At 43.6% G+C, this 18,103-nt stretch overlaps 1 protein-coding gene across 1 annotated transcript in view; it reads right to left on the bottom strand.

Moving 5' to 3' along the window:
• Positions 1-1,357: 1,357 nt before the first annotated feature.
• Positions 1,358-18,103, bottom strand: part of NSMCE2 (NSE2 (MMS21) homolog, SMC5-SMC6 complex SUMO ligase) — a 224,124-nt gene continuing 207,378 nt past the window's right edge. Inside the window, exons 5-7 of the mRNA XM_082859097.1 lie at positions 9,599-9,699; positions 9,081-9,187; positions 1,358-1,668 (exon numbers count right to left, since the gene is read on the bottom strand). Of these exons, the coding sequence (XP_082715223.1) occupies positions 1,554-1,668; positions 9,081-9,187; positions 9,599-9,699 (323 nt within the window). The 3' untranslated portion in view covers positions 1,358-1,553. The remainder of the gene's footprint in view (positions 1,669-9,080; positions 9,188-9,598; positions 9,700-18,103) is intronic.

Below are 18,103 nucleotides of genomic sequence, written 5' to 3'. Positions count from 1 at the left end.
AATCCAGTTACTTCCTGCATTTTAGTGAACTTTTGTTTTTGCACAAACATGTATATGCTTGTTTATTTACAAAAGGTTCCATTTTTAAATGTGGACTCTGAGTATATTTTTAGATTCTAAATAAATCGATAGGGAGGAGGAGAGCATACGATTAAGAATCCAGGGCTTCCCTGGTGGCGCAGTGGTTGAGAGTCCGCCTGCCCAGGCAGGGGACACGGGTTCGTGCCCTGGTCCGGGAAGATCCCACATGCTGCGGAGCGGCTGGGCCCGTGAGCCATGGCCGCTGAGCCTGCGTATCTGGAGCCTGTGCTCCGCAACGGGAGAGGCCACAACAGTGAGAGGCCCGCGTACCGCAAAAAAAAAAAAAAAAAAAAAAAGAATCCAGACCCTGGGACCAGATGATCTAAGTTCCCATCCCAGCTCAGCCACTTACTAGCTCTGTGACTTTCCACGGGTCACTTCACTTCTCTGTGCCTCATTTAGTGGGAACGATAAAGTGGGAATAATAACTGTACCTCTCTCATCAGGCTGTGAAAACTATAGGAGTTTATATGTAAAGTGCTTTGAATAGCACCCGGTGTACAGTAAGTGCTCAATAAACGTTAGCCATTATTAGTTATTCTTGGTTTCCTAGTGTAGTCAGGGTATGCTTTGGTAGGTTTAATTGATTATTCTAGTTGATAAAAGGCTGCCATGTAGACTATGAATCAATTAGCACTTTTTATACAAATGGAATATAAATCAATGGTATTCAATTTAAAGACCCTGCTGGTCATAAGTCTACAGACTTTCGGGGCTGAAGGGACAGTACAGAACATCTTATTCAATATCTTTATGTCGTGGCTGAAGACCCCCCAGCCCCACGGGGCTGAAGCCACTTACCGAAAGCCACGGAGCAGGGCAGAGAACAGCCAGGATGTGGTTGCTTCCGATGACGCTTCAGGATCTCAGCAGGCTGCAGCAAAGTTTCCATTATGGCATCAATTATCATCGCACTGATAAGCCAGCTACTGGAGCATTCTGGGCCCATCAGAATGACAAAAGCATTTACATATTTGGAACTGTCAATATACAAAGTAAATATAGGTAAGGAAGCCGGCTTTGCTTTACACCCTCATGCTATTCTTTACTATCCTGATAGAAAATGCTTGCAGTTGGGGGTGTTTCTATGTGTTTGCATTTCAAACATGCCTTGCAAGACATTTTTTTTGTTAAAACTATAATAAAAAGCAGTCTGAAGGATTAGAAATAGAGAAGCCTAGCACCACCCAGGCTTTACCACTGGAAGCATTTACACCTCGGGAGGCGCACAGATAGGGCACACGCAGATAATCAAAGTTTTATTTAAAACTGCAGAACACTTAAAAATAAACAATATAATATGCTTGAATGTTTACTGTAACATAGAAAAAGGCTTTTAAATACACTAAAACCTTCAATTTTACCCCAAAGTATGCTATGCAGCCAGTCGAAGTGCTTTGACAAGCATTCCTCTCTACAGATGGCTGGGGTAGGAGGTAGGCTGCGGAGTTCCCTGCAGGCAGGTGGTCTTCCTAGTCAGACTGAGGACGTTTTTTCTTGTGGCTCTCAATCGCCCTTCTCAGCACCTCGTCCTGGATGAGATCAGACATTCTCACGTCTGTGTGGCTACAGCCAATTTTCGGGCAACTGTGAGGGATGAGAAAATCAAGTCAGGCCGCTTCACCTTAATGCCTTCAGCATAAACTTCTCTCACATGCAAGAATTTAAGTGAGGGCATTTTTTTTTTTAATTGAATGAAAGATTCTTTAAATTCTATAGTGTTTTACAATTTTCAAAAGTTTCACACACGTGATTTCATATAATCCCATAATAACCCCTTGTTTTTCTTCTCACCCCTATCTTGCCCCTCCCCCTCCCTCTCCCCACTGAGAGCCACGAGTTTGTTCTCTGTATCTGTGAGTTGGCTTCTTTTTTGTTTTATTAGTTTGTTGTATTTTTTAGATTCCACAGATAAGTGATATCACACAGTATTTGTTTTTCTCTGACTTATTTCACTTAGCATAACGTCCTCCAAGTCCATCCATGTTGCTACCAATGGCAAAATTTCATTCTTTTTTACGGCTGAGTAGTGTTTACGTGAGGACATTTTACCAAAAAAGGAGCACACTTAAAAAATCAGGACCGATGTGCACTTATTCATTTGTTCACCGGGTCATTTGTTCACTGAGCCAGGGCCTGTCCAGCACCGGGGGCAGGGCAATGCCCACTTCACAGCGCTCACTTTGCAGTGGGGGAGACAGATCTTCGCTAACTCAACTGCATAGATGCTTGCTGTGAGTTCACGTGGCATTAAGTGCTACAAAGGCTAAAAAGCAGGGTCAAGGGAGAGAGTGTGAGCTAAGGGGCTTATCTAGAGGGGGTCAGGGCAAGGCTCACTGGGAGGTCTTATCTAGAACAAGGGCTGCGTGAGGCTCGGGCTGGGGCAGCAGCACGTGTAGAAGTCGAGGAGATAGCCGCTTGGTGCCCCTGAGTAAGAACAAGGTCAGTGTGGCTGGAATGCCCAGGGCAAGAGGGAGGGCATTTGGAGACTTGGTTGGAGGGCGTGTGGGGCTTTGGATTTTATTTTAAATGTGAAAACAATGGAGGGGTGGAGATAGGGGAGGGATGGGGTTTGGCTTACATTTAGAAAACACGATTCTGGCTGTTTAATACAGAACACAGGCAGAGGGGAAGCAGGGGAGAGAGGGGGGTTGTGCAGCAGCCAGCAGAGTGAGGGCAGCTTGGATGAGGATGTAGCAGTGAGCAGCCTTGGGATACAACCGGAAATAGAACCTATGGGACTTGCTGATGGACCCAATGTGGAGGGTAAAGGAAAGAGCTGAGCTTTGTGCAGAGTCTGGCCCGAGCTGAAGGGGAATGGTGATACCCTTCATCTCCATGGAAACAACGGGAGAGCCGGGAGAGGATGGAGTCAGGCAGGAGTCCTGGTTGCTACATGTTGCCTCTGAAATGCCCACTAGTCCTCGCAGTGGAGAGACTGAGTGGGCTGATGGGGACTCAGGGGAAAAGCTGTGGCTGAAGAAATCAGTGGGTGAGTCACGGTTCTGTTTACATGTGGTCTCCTCTGAAGGCAGTGGGCTGGATGAAGTCACCTGATTTCTTCTCAACATGAACCAGACTCTGGTAGAGTGCCCAGTTTTGGAGTCAAGCCAACCTAGGTCTGAACTCTAACCCCAATGCCTGCTTGCTTATTATGAGACCACCGGCAACTCACTTTACCTTCTGGAGCCTCTGTGTCCTCAGATTTACAATAGGGGCAGAATCCCAATCTCACGGGGCTCCAGGCAACACAGTGCTCAATAGCTTTCATTCCCTTCACCATCTCCTATGACTATCACCAGCCTCCTGATGAAAGTTGCTGATCTGTCTATAGACTGCATACCTCCAACACAGACGGGCGGGCGCACATTCGTGCATTCATTTGACCCTCTTATGTGATTGGCCCTGTGCTAGTTCCAAGCACCCAGCTGTAAAATACAAATATAGGTTCCTGCCCCACACAGAGCTCTGGCCCAGTGATCTGAGACAGCCCTCCAAAAAGCACAGATCAAAAAGAACAAATTCAAGACAAACGCTATAAACCAGAAGGGGAAGAAAGCGGATCATGGGAGCTCCAATTTGTCCAGCGGTAGAAAGCTCCACAGTTCAACACAAAAGTGACACTTTCTCTTGGTCTTGGTTTCTGGCCCAAGGCCTCTTTATATTAGAGAAGCATTAACCAATGTAATGAATGGTATGCTTGCTAACAACGTTTATATTCAAAATACTGAAATGTGTCCTGTATGGCTGGGGACATGTGTTAAAATGTGATTAAAGAAAGGCAATCATATGAAAGACGATGGGGGTGATTTGGCCCAGGTATGATGATTTGGCTTTGCGTTAGGGGAAGGATTGGAGGTGCTTGAGAAATGCTTTACACTGGTTTACAACACCCTGCTGTCTCAAAGTGAATTCTTTCTTTCAGTATGAAAGTAAATAAGGTGAGATTATGAAAAGGATACGGACGCTTTCCTGACTTCAGCAAAGGCAGTTTTCATCACTTCAACTTCCATGACATGGAAATGCAACCTGAAGTCGGTGGCTGGGATGACCCTCCGTTAATGCTTATCAACCCACTGATCATTCATTCTCACTGACTGCCAGGCTGTAATCTCCCCCACTTCACAGAACAAAGTCTTTAATACCAATAGTCAGACAGTGAATAAGCTGCTTTAGGGAAGTGGAGAGGGAGGTGGGGAGGACTTCCTGATGACATCAGTGGTTTTAGTCAGTAAATGAGAGCATTCTGAGAATGTGTGATGGGATTAACCACACCAGTCAGTTGCAGAGCTGGCGTGCACATTAACCCAGGGCCACCCGTGTCAGACAAAGAGGTCTGAGCTCACTGAGGGTATCAGCCCAGGGGACAGAGGCATTAACCAAAAAGCCCTCCCAACGGGAGCCAGACGGCCTAAAGACACTACAGGCTCAAGGGTGAAAAAGACCTGGGCTCAAGCCTCCTGGCTGTGACACTCTGGGCAACTGATGTCATTAATGGGCCTCAGTTTCTTCCTCTAGGAAGGCAGAGCATAGCGTTGCTGTGAGAATGAGTAGGATGCGTGCGACAACGGTCCCGGAATTCACTCAGGTGCTCGATAAGCTGGTTCCTGCTCTAGGACACAACTTCTGTTCTCTAGAACCTTGTGGAGAAGAGCCGGGCCCACCTACAATGCTGGCAGGAGGCAGGCGTTGTGGGAGCACAGGGGCGGGGCACCTTGCGCAGCACAAATGGGGGTTCCAGGAAGGCTTCCCGGAGGAGAGGTCGATGCAGGAGAACCTTGTTTCTCACCCCGTCTCAATTAAACAAACACAAGTTTCTAAACTAAAGAGGAGAAGACAAGGTCATAATGACATGATACTGAATCAGGGCACTCCTCCTCTGGAGAAAGAACACTCTATAAGCATTAGTGCATTCATCCCCACGACATCCTGGTGAGCAAGATAGGCGTGGCAACACACAGTCTTAAGCTCTCGTGTCATTGCTGTGAAAGAGTCAGACCTACAGGCCTGGAAGGAGAGGCTGGGTCCTGAACTGGGGTCACTGACAGGGCAGAACATTCCACCCACTGCAGCAGCGGGCAAGCGTGTAAGTGTCTGCTGAGTGAAGGGACCGAGTCTTAGGGGGTCCCAGAGGCTCTGGGGACCCTAGGCCTCAGCATCAGCTCAAAAGTACAGGATTCTGGGTCTGACGAGCTCCTGGATCTGGGCCCCAAGAATTCCAAAGTCCAGCCCAGCTCTAGAAAGCAGGTCTGGAAATGTGAGTGGGATGGATTCCCATCATACCTAAACACAGAGTGTAACTCTATCCTACATCCTCTGAGTCTAAAATAATGTGTCACCAAGCAGTGAGGTAAGTAATACAAACATGAACAGTCTTGACCTCAATAACCCGACTGCTATTTGTTCAGCGCGCTATAGTCCAAAAAGAGCTTTCTCCTGAGTGCTTTGCTTCTCCACTGCCAAGAAATTTGCTGGTCCAGGCCTAGACTGGAATTCCCCACTGTTCCTTTGATCCTGAAATTCTGTGAGATGTCGCTATTTCCATTTTACAGATGAAGACACTGAGGCTCTGAGAGGTTAATGGACTTGTTGGTAAATGGTTAAAATAGGGCCTCCAAGCGCAATGCTGGAGTTCTGCTATTCAATGACACCTCTCTGTTCAACTTAATTGTACTCTCCGTGCTCTTAAATGTGACTGTTTGTTAATATAGCCTCTGTTCTTAAACAAAAAAGGAAAGAAATGACTATGGATAACAGGAAATATCTTATTAAGATGAAAATCATAAGGCAGCTTTATTAGTAAGATAATAAACAGCCTGATTATTAAGAGATGTGTTTTAAGGAATTATTCTAACTATTGTATTTAGTTAGGGCTAAAGTCTCAACAATGGAGACTTTAAAATGGAGTCAGTGCCAGTAACGCAATGTAACTGGAACTCCTGTCTGACAAAACATAGTTGGAACCAACAAGGAGGAAAAACTGAGATTTCTCAGACTGGATGTGTCATAGACATTTTTAAACAAAGGGAGGCCAGAACTGCTCATCGCCCTAACATGTGTCCTGGGAAACAACACTAATTCGCGTTTAATCAGGAACCTCTGGAGCAGGATTTGAAGAGGCCCTGGATTCTAACCTGTTGCCGAATACAATGTACCTGGCACTCTAGCACTGGCTCCTGTGATACCCAACTCGCTTATCTCTCATCCCTTCTCTCCTGGCTACGTCTCAGACTGCTTGCTTGGAGTCTTCTTCCTTTGACTGCCCTTTCAAAATGGCAGAATGCTTTTTTGTGGGTCTATGTTAGGTGCTGGGGGAACGCGGTAAGCAGAGCAGAGCTGGATCCTGGCCTCGCGGTGCTCAGAGCCAGGCCAAGGTCCCGTCCTTGGGGGTTCTCAGCTGGCTGTCACATCTGGTCCAGAGCTGTACCTGTGCTGCTCTGACTCCTCTGTATCGATAACCTTACAGTCAACATCTCACACTCAGAGCTCTCTCCGAGCTCAAACACCCACATCTTCTGTGCCTCCTGGATACCTCCAGATGGCTGTATTGCTAGGACCTCAAACTCAGCATGACCCAAACTGTGCCTCTTATATTCCTTCCTAAATGTGTTCCCCTTACGACCTCTCTGTCGGCTAATGACATCGCCATCCTTCTAGACACCCAGTTTAGAAATGTCAGTCATCCTTCTACTTGTTCCCTTCAACTTCCGGCTCCCAAATTCTGTCCATCGTACCTCCACGATCGTGTTCCTCCTCATTTCCCTCCACCTATGACTCCTGCCTCAATCTCAGCTCTCATTATCTGTAACTTAATCTACTGCAAAAGCGTCTGAATTGACATCTTCACCTCATGCCTTTATTCATCCATCTCTTGAACTGCTACTGGAGTAACTTCCTAAAACCCAGGTTGACTCGCCTTATTCCCTCAAAACCCTGCAGTGTTCTCTCATGCCTACAGAATAATGGTGGCAAGAATGATGATGAGGATAATGATGATGGGGGATAAAGTTTACTGACCATGTGACAGGTACTTTAAGTGCTCTACACATATCTTATTCAAATTCCAAACATACCAATGAGGCAATTACAACTATTATCATCAATTTATAGACGAGGAAACTAATGAAATCATGACATTTCACACCCTCTACAATGAGTATAGAATAGAGAGAGAATTTACATACACTATTCCCCTATTGCTATTGTCCAGAGCATCCTTCTAATCACCGGCTAACATGCAATAACTGTTGCTGTACCTACTATCCCCCAAGTGGAACCTACTCTGAATAGGGCGAGCCTCTTGGCTAGAAAGAGTCTTCTTCACCATTCTCTGAAATCCTTCTCATTTTTCAAGGCCCAGCAAACATAGTACCTTAGCTGTAATCCTTCCAGACTTCCTCCACTTGGACTTAACTGTTCTTAACTAAGCTATGAGAACCTGCAGAGTTTGCGGAATCTGCACCCGAGTTATAGAAGTACGACAGAAAAATACCCACCTTTTCCAAATGACGGGTGTTACTCAAGTGCTTCCAAACATCATTTACAATTCAAAAAAGGCAAAGGACATTAGAAAATCAAAGTATGTAATCAAGAAGATGCACTTAAATGTGAGCCTGCTCTGGGAGCTGCTCCCAGCTATCCTGGGACTTGGGAGAAATGTGCTTTTGTATCAGTGCCTGCCCTTTTCAAATCTGACTAGAGGAGAATGTCACAAACTTTAAGGAAGAAGATCTGTGACAGAGAACTATCTGGGAATACCTATTCTTAGCAATTATGTCAACAAATTAAAATTTTGTTTTTCAGAGACTAAACATAGAAAAAAGGAGAAAAAGAAGCCTTAGAAGTCCAGAAACAAAGAAAATTACACTCAAAAGGGAAAATGAAAGGTTCCTTAGGGAAATATGGTATCTCAGTTGTAAGCTGGAAAGTCAAAACAGATAAAAATGTGCTCAAACAATCTTGATTTTGTAATCATTAGGCAGTTCTTCTAGAATAAATAGGGCAAACTACTTGACTGAATGACCATCAAGATATCTGCAGTCTCAAATGCCCTATCTTTAAGTCCACACCCAGATGAGGAGTGGTGGGGAATTCCAGTTCTAGGTCTGGACCAGCAAACTTCTGGGTGATGGAGAAGCAAGCCACACATCAAAGGGACTGTTATCACAAGTCCATTGAGAACTGGTCACACCTGCAATTCCATTCTTTCGACAAATCTGTGATAAAAGCATAAGAAATGCCAACCAAGTCAAAGCTAGGCTAGCCAACTCAGGTTTCTAGGTTATTACAGGAACGGAGCCATGGTCCTCCAGGGTTGGAGCATGTGTGCATGTGTGTGTGTGTGTGTGTGTGTGTGTGCGTGAGAGAGAGAGAGAAAGGGGTAGAAATATATATATAAAAGAAAGATTCTCTAAACATTCCAATTAAAATTTTTTTTCTCATTGCAGTCATCCATGAATTTACTTAAACCATTTGGGAAGTTATTTACGTAATTAAAGATATGAAAGGTTTTCCCGGACAATCAAATCTTGATCATCAAGACCAATTGGATACGAATTCTTATCTTAGGATGATGACTTAATATTTTTTTTAAACAAACTACCTGTATTGCAGGATGCAAAAAAAAAAAAAAAAATTTTTTAACCATTCCTTCTTGTTTGGGTAAGTGCATATAGAAAGGGGGAAAGAAATCTCTCAGTATCACAGTTCTCTATTTTTTTCAGGCTCCAGCACAAATTCATAAAAATTCCTATTATCTAATGATTAACATTACATCCAATTCCTTTTTCTCATGTTCTGAAGGTGTGGTTGAAGCTCCTTTAGTTTCTTCCTGATTACTAATTTGTTCCCTCATGTCCTGTTTTTCCATGTTGACACGATCCCTCCGGCTGAATGGACTTCAGGGGAGAAGTTTAAATGCCTTTTCCTCCAGCGTGAATGCACCGCCTCGGACTGACCACCGCTGGGAAGGTGTCACTTCCCTTCCCGCGGCAACTCACCAGGCCTTTTTCTTCCGCTTGTGCTTGGACTCAATCATGCGAACAATGGCTTCCTCTTCATAGGTGTGGCCACACACTTTATTTTTCACTGGCTTCTTCATTTCCAACTGCAATCAAGGAGACATCAGGCTTTCAGGAATGATAGTGATCAGCTTCCAGTAACTTCTCCAAGCCAACAATTATTTGGCACTATGTTTGCCTAGACCTGGGGCTTCCGAGGTTTAACCTCCCCATCTCATGGCTCTAGATAACTCCTAGGGCAGATGACCACATCAGAAAATGCAGGGAGGCCAGTGGCACCAATGACACTTGGCCTGTGGGCCAGGAATTTATTTCTAGATCCCTAAGGGCATCACTGACTGAAAACTCTTTCCCAGGTATACTCTTCAACTCTCATCCCTTTCCTTTCCTCCCTCCTCAACTCTAGACATGAAATGAAGTCAGAAAGCAAACAGGAACCCTTTGCCTCTATGAAGTGAATCGCTTTTTCTTTCAGGGGAAGGAGGAGAAAACAGTACCTGTGTAATGGGGCAGATGAAGTTGGTCTGACTTTGGGTCACAATCATATCTTCATCAACTCCTTCTGTGCCGTCAGCCTCTCTGTCTGCTTGAAGACCATCTAGAGGGAAAAAAGGGAAGTTGCTGAGTCTCGCTGGTCTAACATGTCAAGGACAGGAAGGGATGGAAGGGTCTCTTTGGTGTTAGCCCCTGTGCTAGGCGCCTGGATGCATATTAACTCTTCTGCAGGGGAGGCAGGACTCTGCCCATGTTTGGTAAGGAAACAGATTTGGAGCAGCGAAATAACTTTTTCAAAGTTACAGAGAGTGAATTTGTGAGGGAGTACTGTTCACTAATCAAGAATGTGGCTTTGGAGTCAGAAGGACGTGGTTATCTTTGTCACTTCCAGCTGTGAGACCTCGTGCTAGCGAGGTCTGTTTTTAACATCTCTATAACTTTATTGCAAAGATTAAGAGGTGAAGAATTTAGTGTGCTCTGCATAGCTCCTGGCACAAAGACACATTCAATAAATGATAGTTACTGTTGGACGATACAGCGATTCTCAAACTTTTTGGTCTTAGAACCCTTTTGTACTTTTAGAAATTATTGAGGATGCCAATAAACTTTTAAAATGTGGTTTATATTTATCAAGATTTGCCATGTTAGACATTAAGACTTAGGAATTTAAAAACATGTATTTATTAATTCATTTAAAAAGAACAACCCCATGACATGTGAACATAAATGACATTAAAACAATTAAAAGTAATTATATTTTCCAGAACAAAAACAAGTTAGAGATAAGAGTGGCATTGCTTTACATTTGTGAAAATATCTTTAATGTGTGGCTTAATAGAAGATAGTTGGATTTTTTTTTCACGGTTTGCATACTATATATTTATTTTTTCGCCAGTCTAAAAATAATGTCTACACATTTAATTTCTGTCCAGTAAGAAGTGATAAGAGGTTTAAGAAGGCCTAGTTTAAACAATTTCAAAGAATGAAAATAAGTGAGCAAAATTATATTTATCCTAAAATGTGTCTTTCCATCCACTCCATAGTGTAATGGCTCCTTGAGGCAACTTCCAACAACAATGATGTTTCTGATGCTTTCTATGGTGGCAGAGAGGTGAGTATCACGGTCTGCAGGGCAGAGCAATAAATATAACTCTAGTAATCCATTGTACATCCAAAGTCAGGGAATACTTCATTGGAATTATTCTCCTTTGGGGGGATGAATAAAATTAAATCAAAGGACACAGTACCTGATAAAGGAGCAAAAAGCTTGTAGGCTTTGGTCAAAGAAAGAAAAGGGCCTAATGAGTGAAGAACTTCACTAATGAGTGAAGAAGAACTATATATTATAGTTTTCTTCCTTCAGTTTCTCAACTAGATTCCATTAGTGGAGTTTTCTAAAAGATTTGGAGGAGATTCCAGTTCAGATATTATCAAAGATCATCATAATGTAGTTGGATTTTGATATCTGTGTATATGTGTCTGGTCTGTCGTGATATCACATCACATAGCCTCTGGAAAAATTCACTTATGAAAAGAAAGAGAGTGAAAAGGGCAAATGACATCTTAGTATTATTATGAAGATAGTTTTGACCTTGTGGGTACCCTGAAAGGCTCTCAGAGTACCCTAGGCGTTCCTGGCCCACACTTTGAGAACTGCTGAGTAAATGAGTGGTAGGGCTAGCTTTGAATATAACTTATTTGATTCTGATATCTGTGTTCTTTTCATGGTCCTTGCCCCTCACCAAGGGAAACTAGATAATAGATGGCTTCTGAATGGGGTACTGAGAGAATCTCATATGAAAGCCTTTCCTTCTGGAGAAGGCAGACCTGTCATTCTGCACTGAAATCAAAGATCAGTAGTGTTTTAAACACAAGTGTGACAGTGCAGTGACAGTGTAGTCCTTCCTCCTCCTTTTTCCCCTCCCTTTCTCTCTTCTCCCTTCCCTTCCTTCTTTCATTTTGGTAAAATATTGAACATAGACATTAAAAAGTGCCTCGCTTTTAATGTGTGAGGGAGACCCTTTTCTTAAGTTGAGATGGTTCTGCACATCTTTTAGTTCCTACAACTGCTGGCCCTGGCCTTCCCCCTTGGCCAGATGAAGTATATCCTGGAAAAGTACTACTGGGGACAGGAAAAGGGCCACAGAGCACTTGTTCAAGGTCACCCAGTGAACTTATGGCTGAAACCCAGGGATTCTGCCCCCAATTACTCTGTTTTTTTGGTAGGGGTTTCTCTTTGTTTTAGCAACTAGTGCTATTTATATGCCAGCTTGTTGTATTTTCTTAGAGAAATGTCCCCCAAACAGCGCTTATTCCTTGAAGAAGGCAAGAGTGAAGCCCTCGGAGCTTAGGATTTCCCAGACAGAGCGTTTTCTAACCATCGGTCATCAAGGTATGATGCCTGGGGCCTTTCAGCTTTTCAAGGGCCGATAAAAAGGTCTGAGACCTTGAAAACCATTTACTGGTTTCAAAACAGGATAACTACAAAACGGAAAATAATTTTAAAGGTCTACAAAATGTAATGTTGGGTTAACTTCATTAATTGTTGATTTGGTAATCAAAAATATTTCCTTTGGAAGCAATCTATACACTGGATTTAGGTTTTAATTTAATAATTCCCAAGTATGCTAAGATAATTGCTGAGAAATTAATAGCCAATTATAGGTTAAATCACTACTTGTAGCCAACCGTTTTCCAAAGCAAAATTGTAAAAATATCTTCAAAAAATTTTGCCAGCAATAAAATTATATTTAATGTGGAAGTTGCCATAGTTTAGTATGTTTGCTGTGATGTGAGTTGCGGCTTCTGAAATAATTTTCCTTAGATCTATTAAGTCTTTGTGCTTCCCAGGACCTGTCTTTGGTATGAATAGCGCAAGAGTCAGACTCATAAAAAAGAGTCCTCTTATCAACCCAATGATTCTTTTTTTTTTTTTTTTTTTTTGCGGTACTCGGACCTCTCACTGTTCTGGCCTCTCCCGTTGCGGAGCACAGGCTCCGGACGCGCAGGCTCAGCGGCCATGGCTCACGGGCCCAGCCGCTCCGCGGCATGTGGGATCTTCCCGGACCAGGGCATGAACCCGTGTCCCCTGCATTGGCAGGCGGACTCTCAACCACTGTGCCACCAGGGAAGCCCCAACCCAATTATTCTTCACGATGGTTCAGGAAAGTTGGACAGGTAAGGAGAAAAGTCAAGGAGCAGAGCTGAGAGCTATTCTGATTCTCTGATTCACTTTCCAAAGCCTCCTCTTGCGGACTGCTGCCGCCCATTTCTGATTGTGCGTTTGACAGTCAAAATAAAAGTATCTCTTTGTCCATTTCTCACAGGGCTTCCTCTGAACTGATAGATTTCTGACTGCATACGTTATACTGTGGAATTCACCAGAAAATCTGTTGGATGAATAACAGGGTTCAGCCAATGTGAAAGACTGTGGTTTTTTTTTTTTTTTTAATTTTCTATTTTTAAATTTCAAAAAGTAGAGGAAGCAAGAAAGCACAACTCAAATGCAATGCCAACCACTAGGGAAGGCTGAGTGGGGAACTTAGAAGCTGTAGGTGGCTATCAACAGCAGCGATCACGAAAGAAGAAGGTGACATAAGTGAGACTGGGAAAGAATGCCAATGGTGAGTAATAGCCCACGGACCGAGAGTCTAAAAAGAGAAAGAGCCGCAACAGCTAAACTTCTCTTGAGCTAGAACATTTCCTCACCCGAAATCTATATTTATAGAAAGTGATATTAACGTTGGGATTCTACAGTGTGCTGAAACAAAAGGTCACATCTGGCAATAAATGTCACTTACACTAATCTATACAAAAAGACAAAACTTTTTTTTTTTTTTTTTTTGGTACACGGGCCTCTCACTGTTGTGGCCTCTCCCGCTGCGGAGCACAGGCTCCGGATGCGCAGGCCCAGCGGCCATGGCCCACGGGCCCAGCCGCTCCGCGGCATGCAGGATCCTCCTGGATCGGGACACGAACCCACGTCCCCTGCATCGGCAGGCGGACTCTCAACCACTGCGCCACCAGGGAAGCCCAAAGACAAAACTTTTTGATAAGCCCGCTGAAAGGAAGATTGGAGAGAAAAAATACAGATCGTCTACTAGAATCACAAAAGTTTTAAACTGAGGTTATTTATCCTTATTCCCTCATTTATTGGAGAAAACGGAGATCCAAAGACATTATAGGTTTTGTCCAAAGTCAGGCAGGGAGTTAGTACAGTAAATCAACGTATAGCTCTACTTTCTTGGCCTGCTTAATTTGAATACTAAAACCAGTGTATAGGTTCTGGGAGCCATCCCTCCCTCCCCCAGATTATTATTTTATTACTAATAATACCTCAAGTTTACTGACTGCTACATAGCAGCTACTATGCTAAGCACTTTATATACATTATTTCATTTAATCTGCTCAAAACACCCATGAAGAACAACTCTATTGTTATTCCTACTGAATAGACAAGAAAACTGAAGCCTCCACAATATTTTTAAGGCAAAAGTAGAAAATATCACCATTATAATAAAGAAGTAAGCAGATTCAATCCGTTTGTTATTCAAGAGATCTCAAAAAGAATTTCTGATTAAAAAAGGAAGAACAAGATGATGAGTCACACTGTTTTCCATCCACATAAACACGGCATATGCTGTCAGAAGTATACGCGCCAGCTGTCAGCTTCCGCCCAGATGGGTCTCAGACCCACACCTAACATCCATGCCCGGGGCCCGGGGCACCCAAGCGAAGTGCTGAGGAGGGAAACCTGGGCAGGAACTAATATCTATAGAGCTCCCAGGAGGGATGTATCAGGACTGAGTTAGTAACTTGAATGGGATTTTTTTTGATGTCATAAAATAAAAACCAAAAGGAGAAGACATGAAAATGCTTGTAGTAGTAATTAGGTAAACAATCAAGGATTTCCAAAAGTCTATGAATATTCCCCAGTGATGTGAGGTTAGGAGGTGGGGGAGGGCCTTTATTGGATCCCAAGATGTGGGTTCACGGTTAGTCAGTGATGACTGTCAGTGAACAGCTAAATCCTCATCTCAGTCATCCTCCTCCTAGGTGCTCGAGCCCAAACCTTTGGAATCTATCTATCTATGTATCTACCTACCTATCTTATTTATTTTGGTCGTGCTGTGAGGCATGCGGGATCTTAGCTCCCCAACCAGGGATCGAACCAGTGCCCCCTGCATTGAGAGCGTGGAGTCTTAACCACTGGACCGCCAGGGAGGTCCCTGGAATCGTTCTTGATTATTCCTTTCCCTTCATTCCTCACATCCAAACCACTGGCAAGTTCTGTTGACTGGTTCTCAACTATATTCCCTAAATCGAAATCTAGCCTCTTTTCTCGATTTCTACTGCATCTTAGTCCAAAGCACTATGGCCTTCTGCCCAGGAGCCTCCTAACTAGAATCCCTGCTTCTTACAGGGGGCACGACCTCCACCCCTCCACCCCCGCCTGCTTCTTACAGGGGCCTACACAGCCAGCTCCTCTGACCAGTCCCCCCTCACCCACCGTGCTCGAGCCGCACTGGTCTTTCCTCTGCTTCTGAACATGCCAAGCTCTCTCTCGTCTTCGGCTGCTATCCTAACCTGCCTGGGATGTTCTGCCCTCCGGATCTTTGCTTGTGCTACTCCTTCTTGTCATTTTAAAATGTCGGTTTCAATGTTATCACTTTGGAGAGGCCTTCTCTGACCTCGTAAGCGAAAGAAGACACCAGCCCTCCTCTACCCCATCGCTCTGTTGTGACTGCACAGAGCATCTCTTTAAGGGCTACTTTCTTGTCTGTCTCCCTCTCTTCTACTCTCTGTCTTCTCTGTCTCCCTCTCTTCTTCTCTCTACTTCACTGTCTTGTTCATTGCTGTTTCCTAGATTCTAAAATGTCCTTGGCATGTAGTGGTAGGTGTTCAATAAACATCCCATTAGTAAAGTGCTTCATCCAACAAGGCAGGAGTGGGCATACTTTTCTCAAGGATATACTTAACATATTTAACAGATGCGGCAACACAGACACACACAGACACAGACACACACACATGTCTCACACAATAATGATTTTACAGGTTTTAGGCAAATAACAGAGAGGACTTCACTCTAGCTTGGGGTACAGCCTTGGACCCTGAATTTCACGTCAAAGGCAGCAAGTAAATGTAAGTGTTACGATTATAACAGGCTGTGTAGTAATTACAAAGGAGAATCCAGACATGGTTTTGTGGTCAGAAAATACACTTGGGCCTGGCCACACACAGCCCTGGTATTAGTCACTTGTCTGTCTTCAGGCAACCCAAATCTGGCTGACAGACGGTCTTACGTCAGCTGGGAATAAAAGTTGATTGCTATGTGCTTTTTCAATTAAGCCTCAGACATTTTTCTAAAAGCACTTTTCCCTTAAAAGTTAGTAGCAAATATTTTACAAATATTTGTTGCCTGCCTGAAATGCTTATTGGGCTGCCTGGATTATTTTACTTGCACTGTTCTGGGATGGTGTATTTGGAGCAGCTCAGCTGGTACATGGGCGATCCCCTCCCTCACCTGCAAAAGAAGGTTGATTCCAAGTTGGAAGCTCTGCAGTCACAGTGTCTGCATATGTGTCTGTGCCGACTCCTGACTTGTTGCCCCACCAAGCAGCCCACAGGCGGGGTTATGAGTGGCCTCATCTGTGAACTCGGACATGTCTTAGACTCCAAACGGAAAAAGAAGTGGGTCAGCAGGCTCGGTCTCTTTGGCTTGGAATTAAGAGGAGTGTGTGTGTGCGTGTGTGCGTGCGTGCGTGCGCGTTGTTTTGGGGTCTACTCTACTACTAATGGGTATCTAGCCTTGTTCTTACTTTCTTCCTGGGATGAGTGGCCTGTCCTGAATGCTAGCACTTTGGTTGGGTCAAGTTACTATTGAGGGAATCCTAGTTTTGAAACTCTCTGGCACTGGCTAAGAGCTAAGACTCTTCTGTGTGCGAACAGCTTTTGCAGAATTAAAATGCAGATCATGTCCAGAAAGGGCCTACAGAATCAAAAATTTCCTAGGTGTTATAATCTTCATAGGATAGCAAAATTCAACAAACACAATTTCAACAAAAAATATTCAGCAAAAGTAGATTGAGTTAATAATCAGAACAATGGATAGAACATAGTTAGGTTCTGATAAACGTTATTTATCATGTACATATTTTATTATAAACCAATGCTATATAACTGTAAATTGTTGCTATTGTTATTTTTATCACTACTTTGTGCCAGGTTGTATGCTTGGTATTGGCAAAAAATAATCCTTGCCCTCAGGGAGTTCAGTCACACAGGACAGATATATACAACACAAAGCAGTCTTGTGAGGGCTATGCACATACAAGATACTGTGGCAAGAAGCTCCCAGGAACTAACAGGGTCAGCCTCTCTGAGGAGCTCATAATTGATCGGTGACAATGAGGAGGATCTTTCAGCTCACATTGTCTGAAACAACTCTGCTGCCCCCTTAAACATGAGCATTTAATTCGCAGCTACCTCAGGTCAACATTTTGATCAGTATTCTTCCTTCTTCGGTTAGCTATAATCTACATTCATCTCAGATTCTACGCATTTGGAAGAAGCTATATATATCCAATACAATTCAATCCAACCCAATCCAATCCAACCAAACACAATCCAACCCATCCAAACTCAACCTAACCCAATCCCTGCAGCCAATCTCCTTCCTTTGCCATCCTATAACACCTACTGTATATACCATACTCTTTTAGCTTAAATTTCTTCATTATTCAGTTGTTTCATGTGGATGGAACTTCTTTTCTAGGTAGACTGAAAGCTCCTTGAGGACAAGCATTGTGTGTTCAAGCCAAAACAACTCAACTCAAGTTGTATTCATTGAACACCTGCTCTGTGCCAAACACTACACAAATGCCCATGGATATGAAGAGGATTAAAATCACGTCTGGTGGGAGAGACAGATACAAAAACTTATATTCTGTGCAGGGAGTGAAATAACAAATATGTTTTGTACAAAGAAGAAGAGTAACCTAGAAGATCTCGGAAGGTGGGGTGAGGAATCAAGGTGAACCTCCCTGAGAAAGTGATGACTAAGCCAGGCTCTCCAGGGAGGTGTGATAAGAAGAGGGAAGGACACTCAGGCAGTGAGGATTAGCGCGTTTAGGAACATGGGCTCGGAGACAGCTTGCCCGGGTTTAAATCCTGGTCCCATCACTTTATCAGCTGGGTGCTCCTGGGTGAGTTACTTTACCTTTTTCTGTTTCCATCTTCTCAGCTGGAAAGTGGAGTTTACAGTCTACTTCACAGAGAATGAACCTACTTCACAGAGCTGTATGAGGATTAAATGAACTAATGTATGAAAAATTCTTCGAAGGGTGTATGGCAAATAGCAGGGAGGTCAATAAATATTGTTATGATTATTAATATTATTACTCAGGATTCCCACGGAGCTAGCATAGAGTGGGTACCTGCAACATATATGCTCTATTAAATGAAAACGATGTGCTATGGACTCTCCCAAAGAGAAACCACAAGAT

The sequence above is a fragment of the Leucopleurus acutus genome, assembly GCF_964270905.1.
Source record: "Leucopleurus acutus genome assembly, chromosome: 17".
In the NCBI taxonomy this organism is placed as follows: domain Eukaryota; kingdom Metazoa; phylum Chordata; class Mammalia; order Artiodactyla; family Delphinidae; genus Leucopleurus; species Leucopleurus acutus.
The sequence above is the reverse complement of the archived record's forward strand: the minus strand, read 5'-3'. Positions and strand labels throughout refer to the sequence as shown.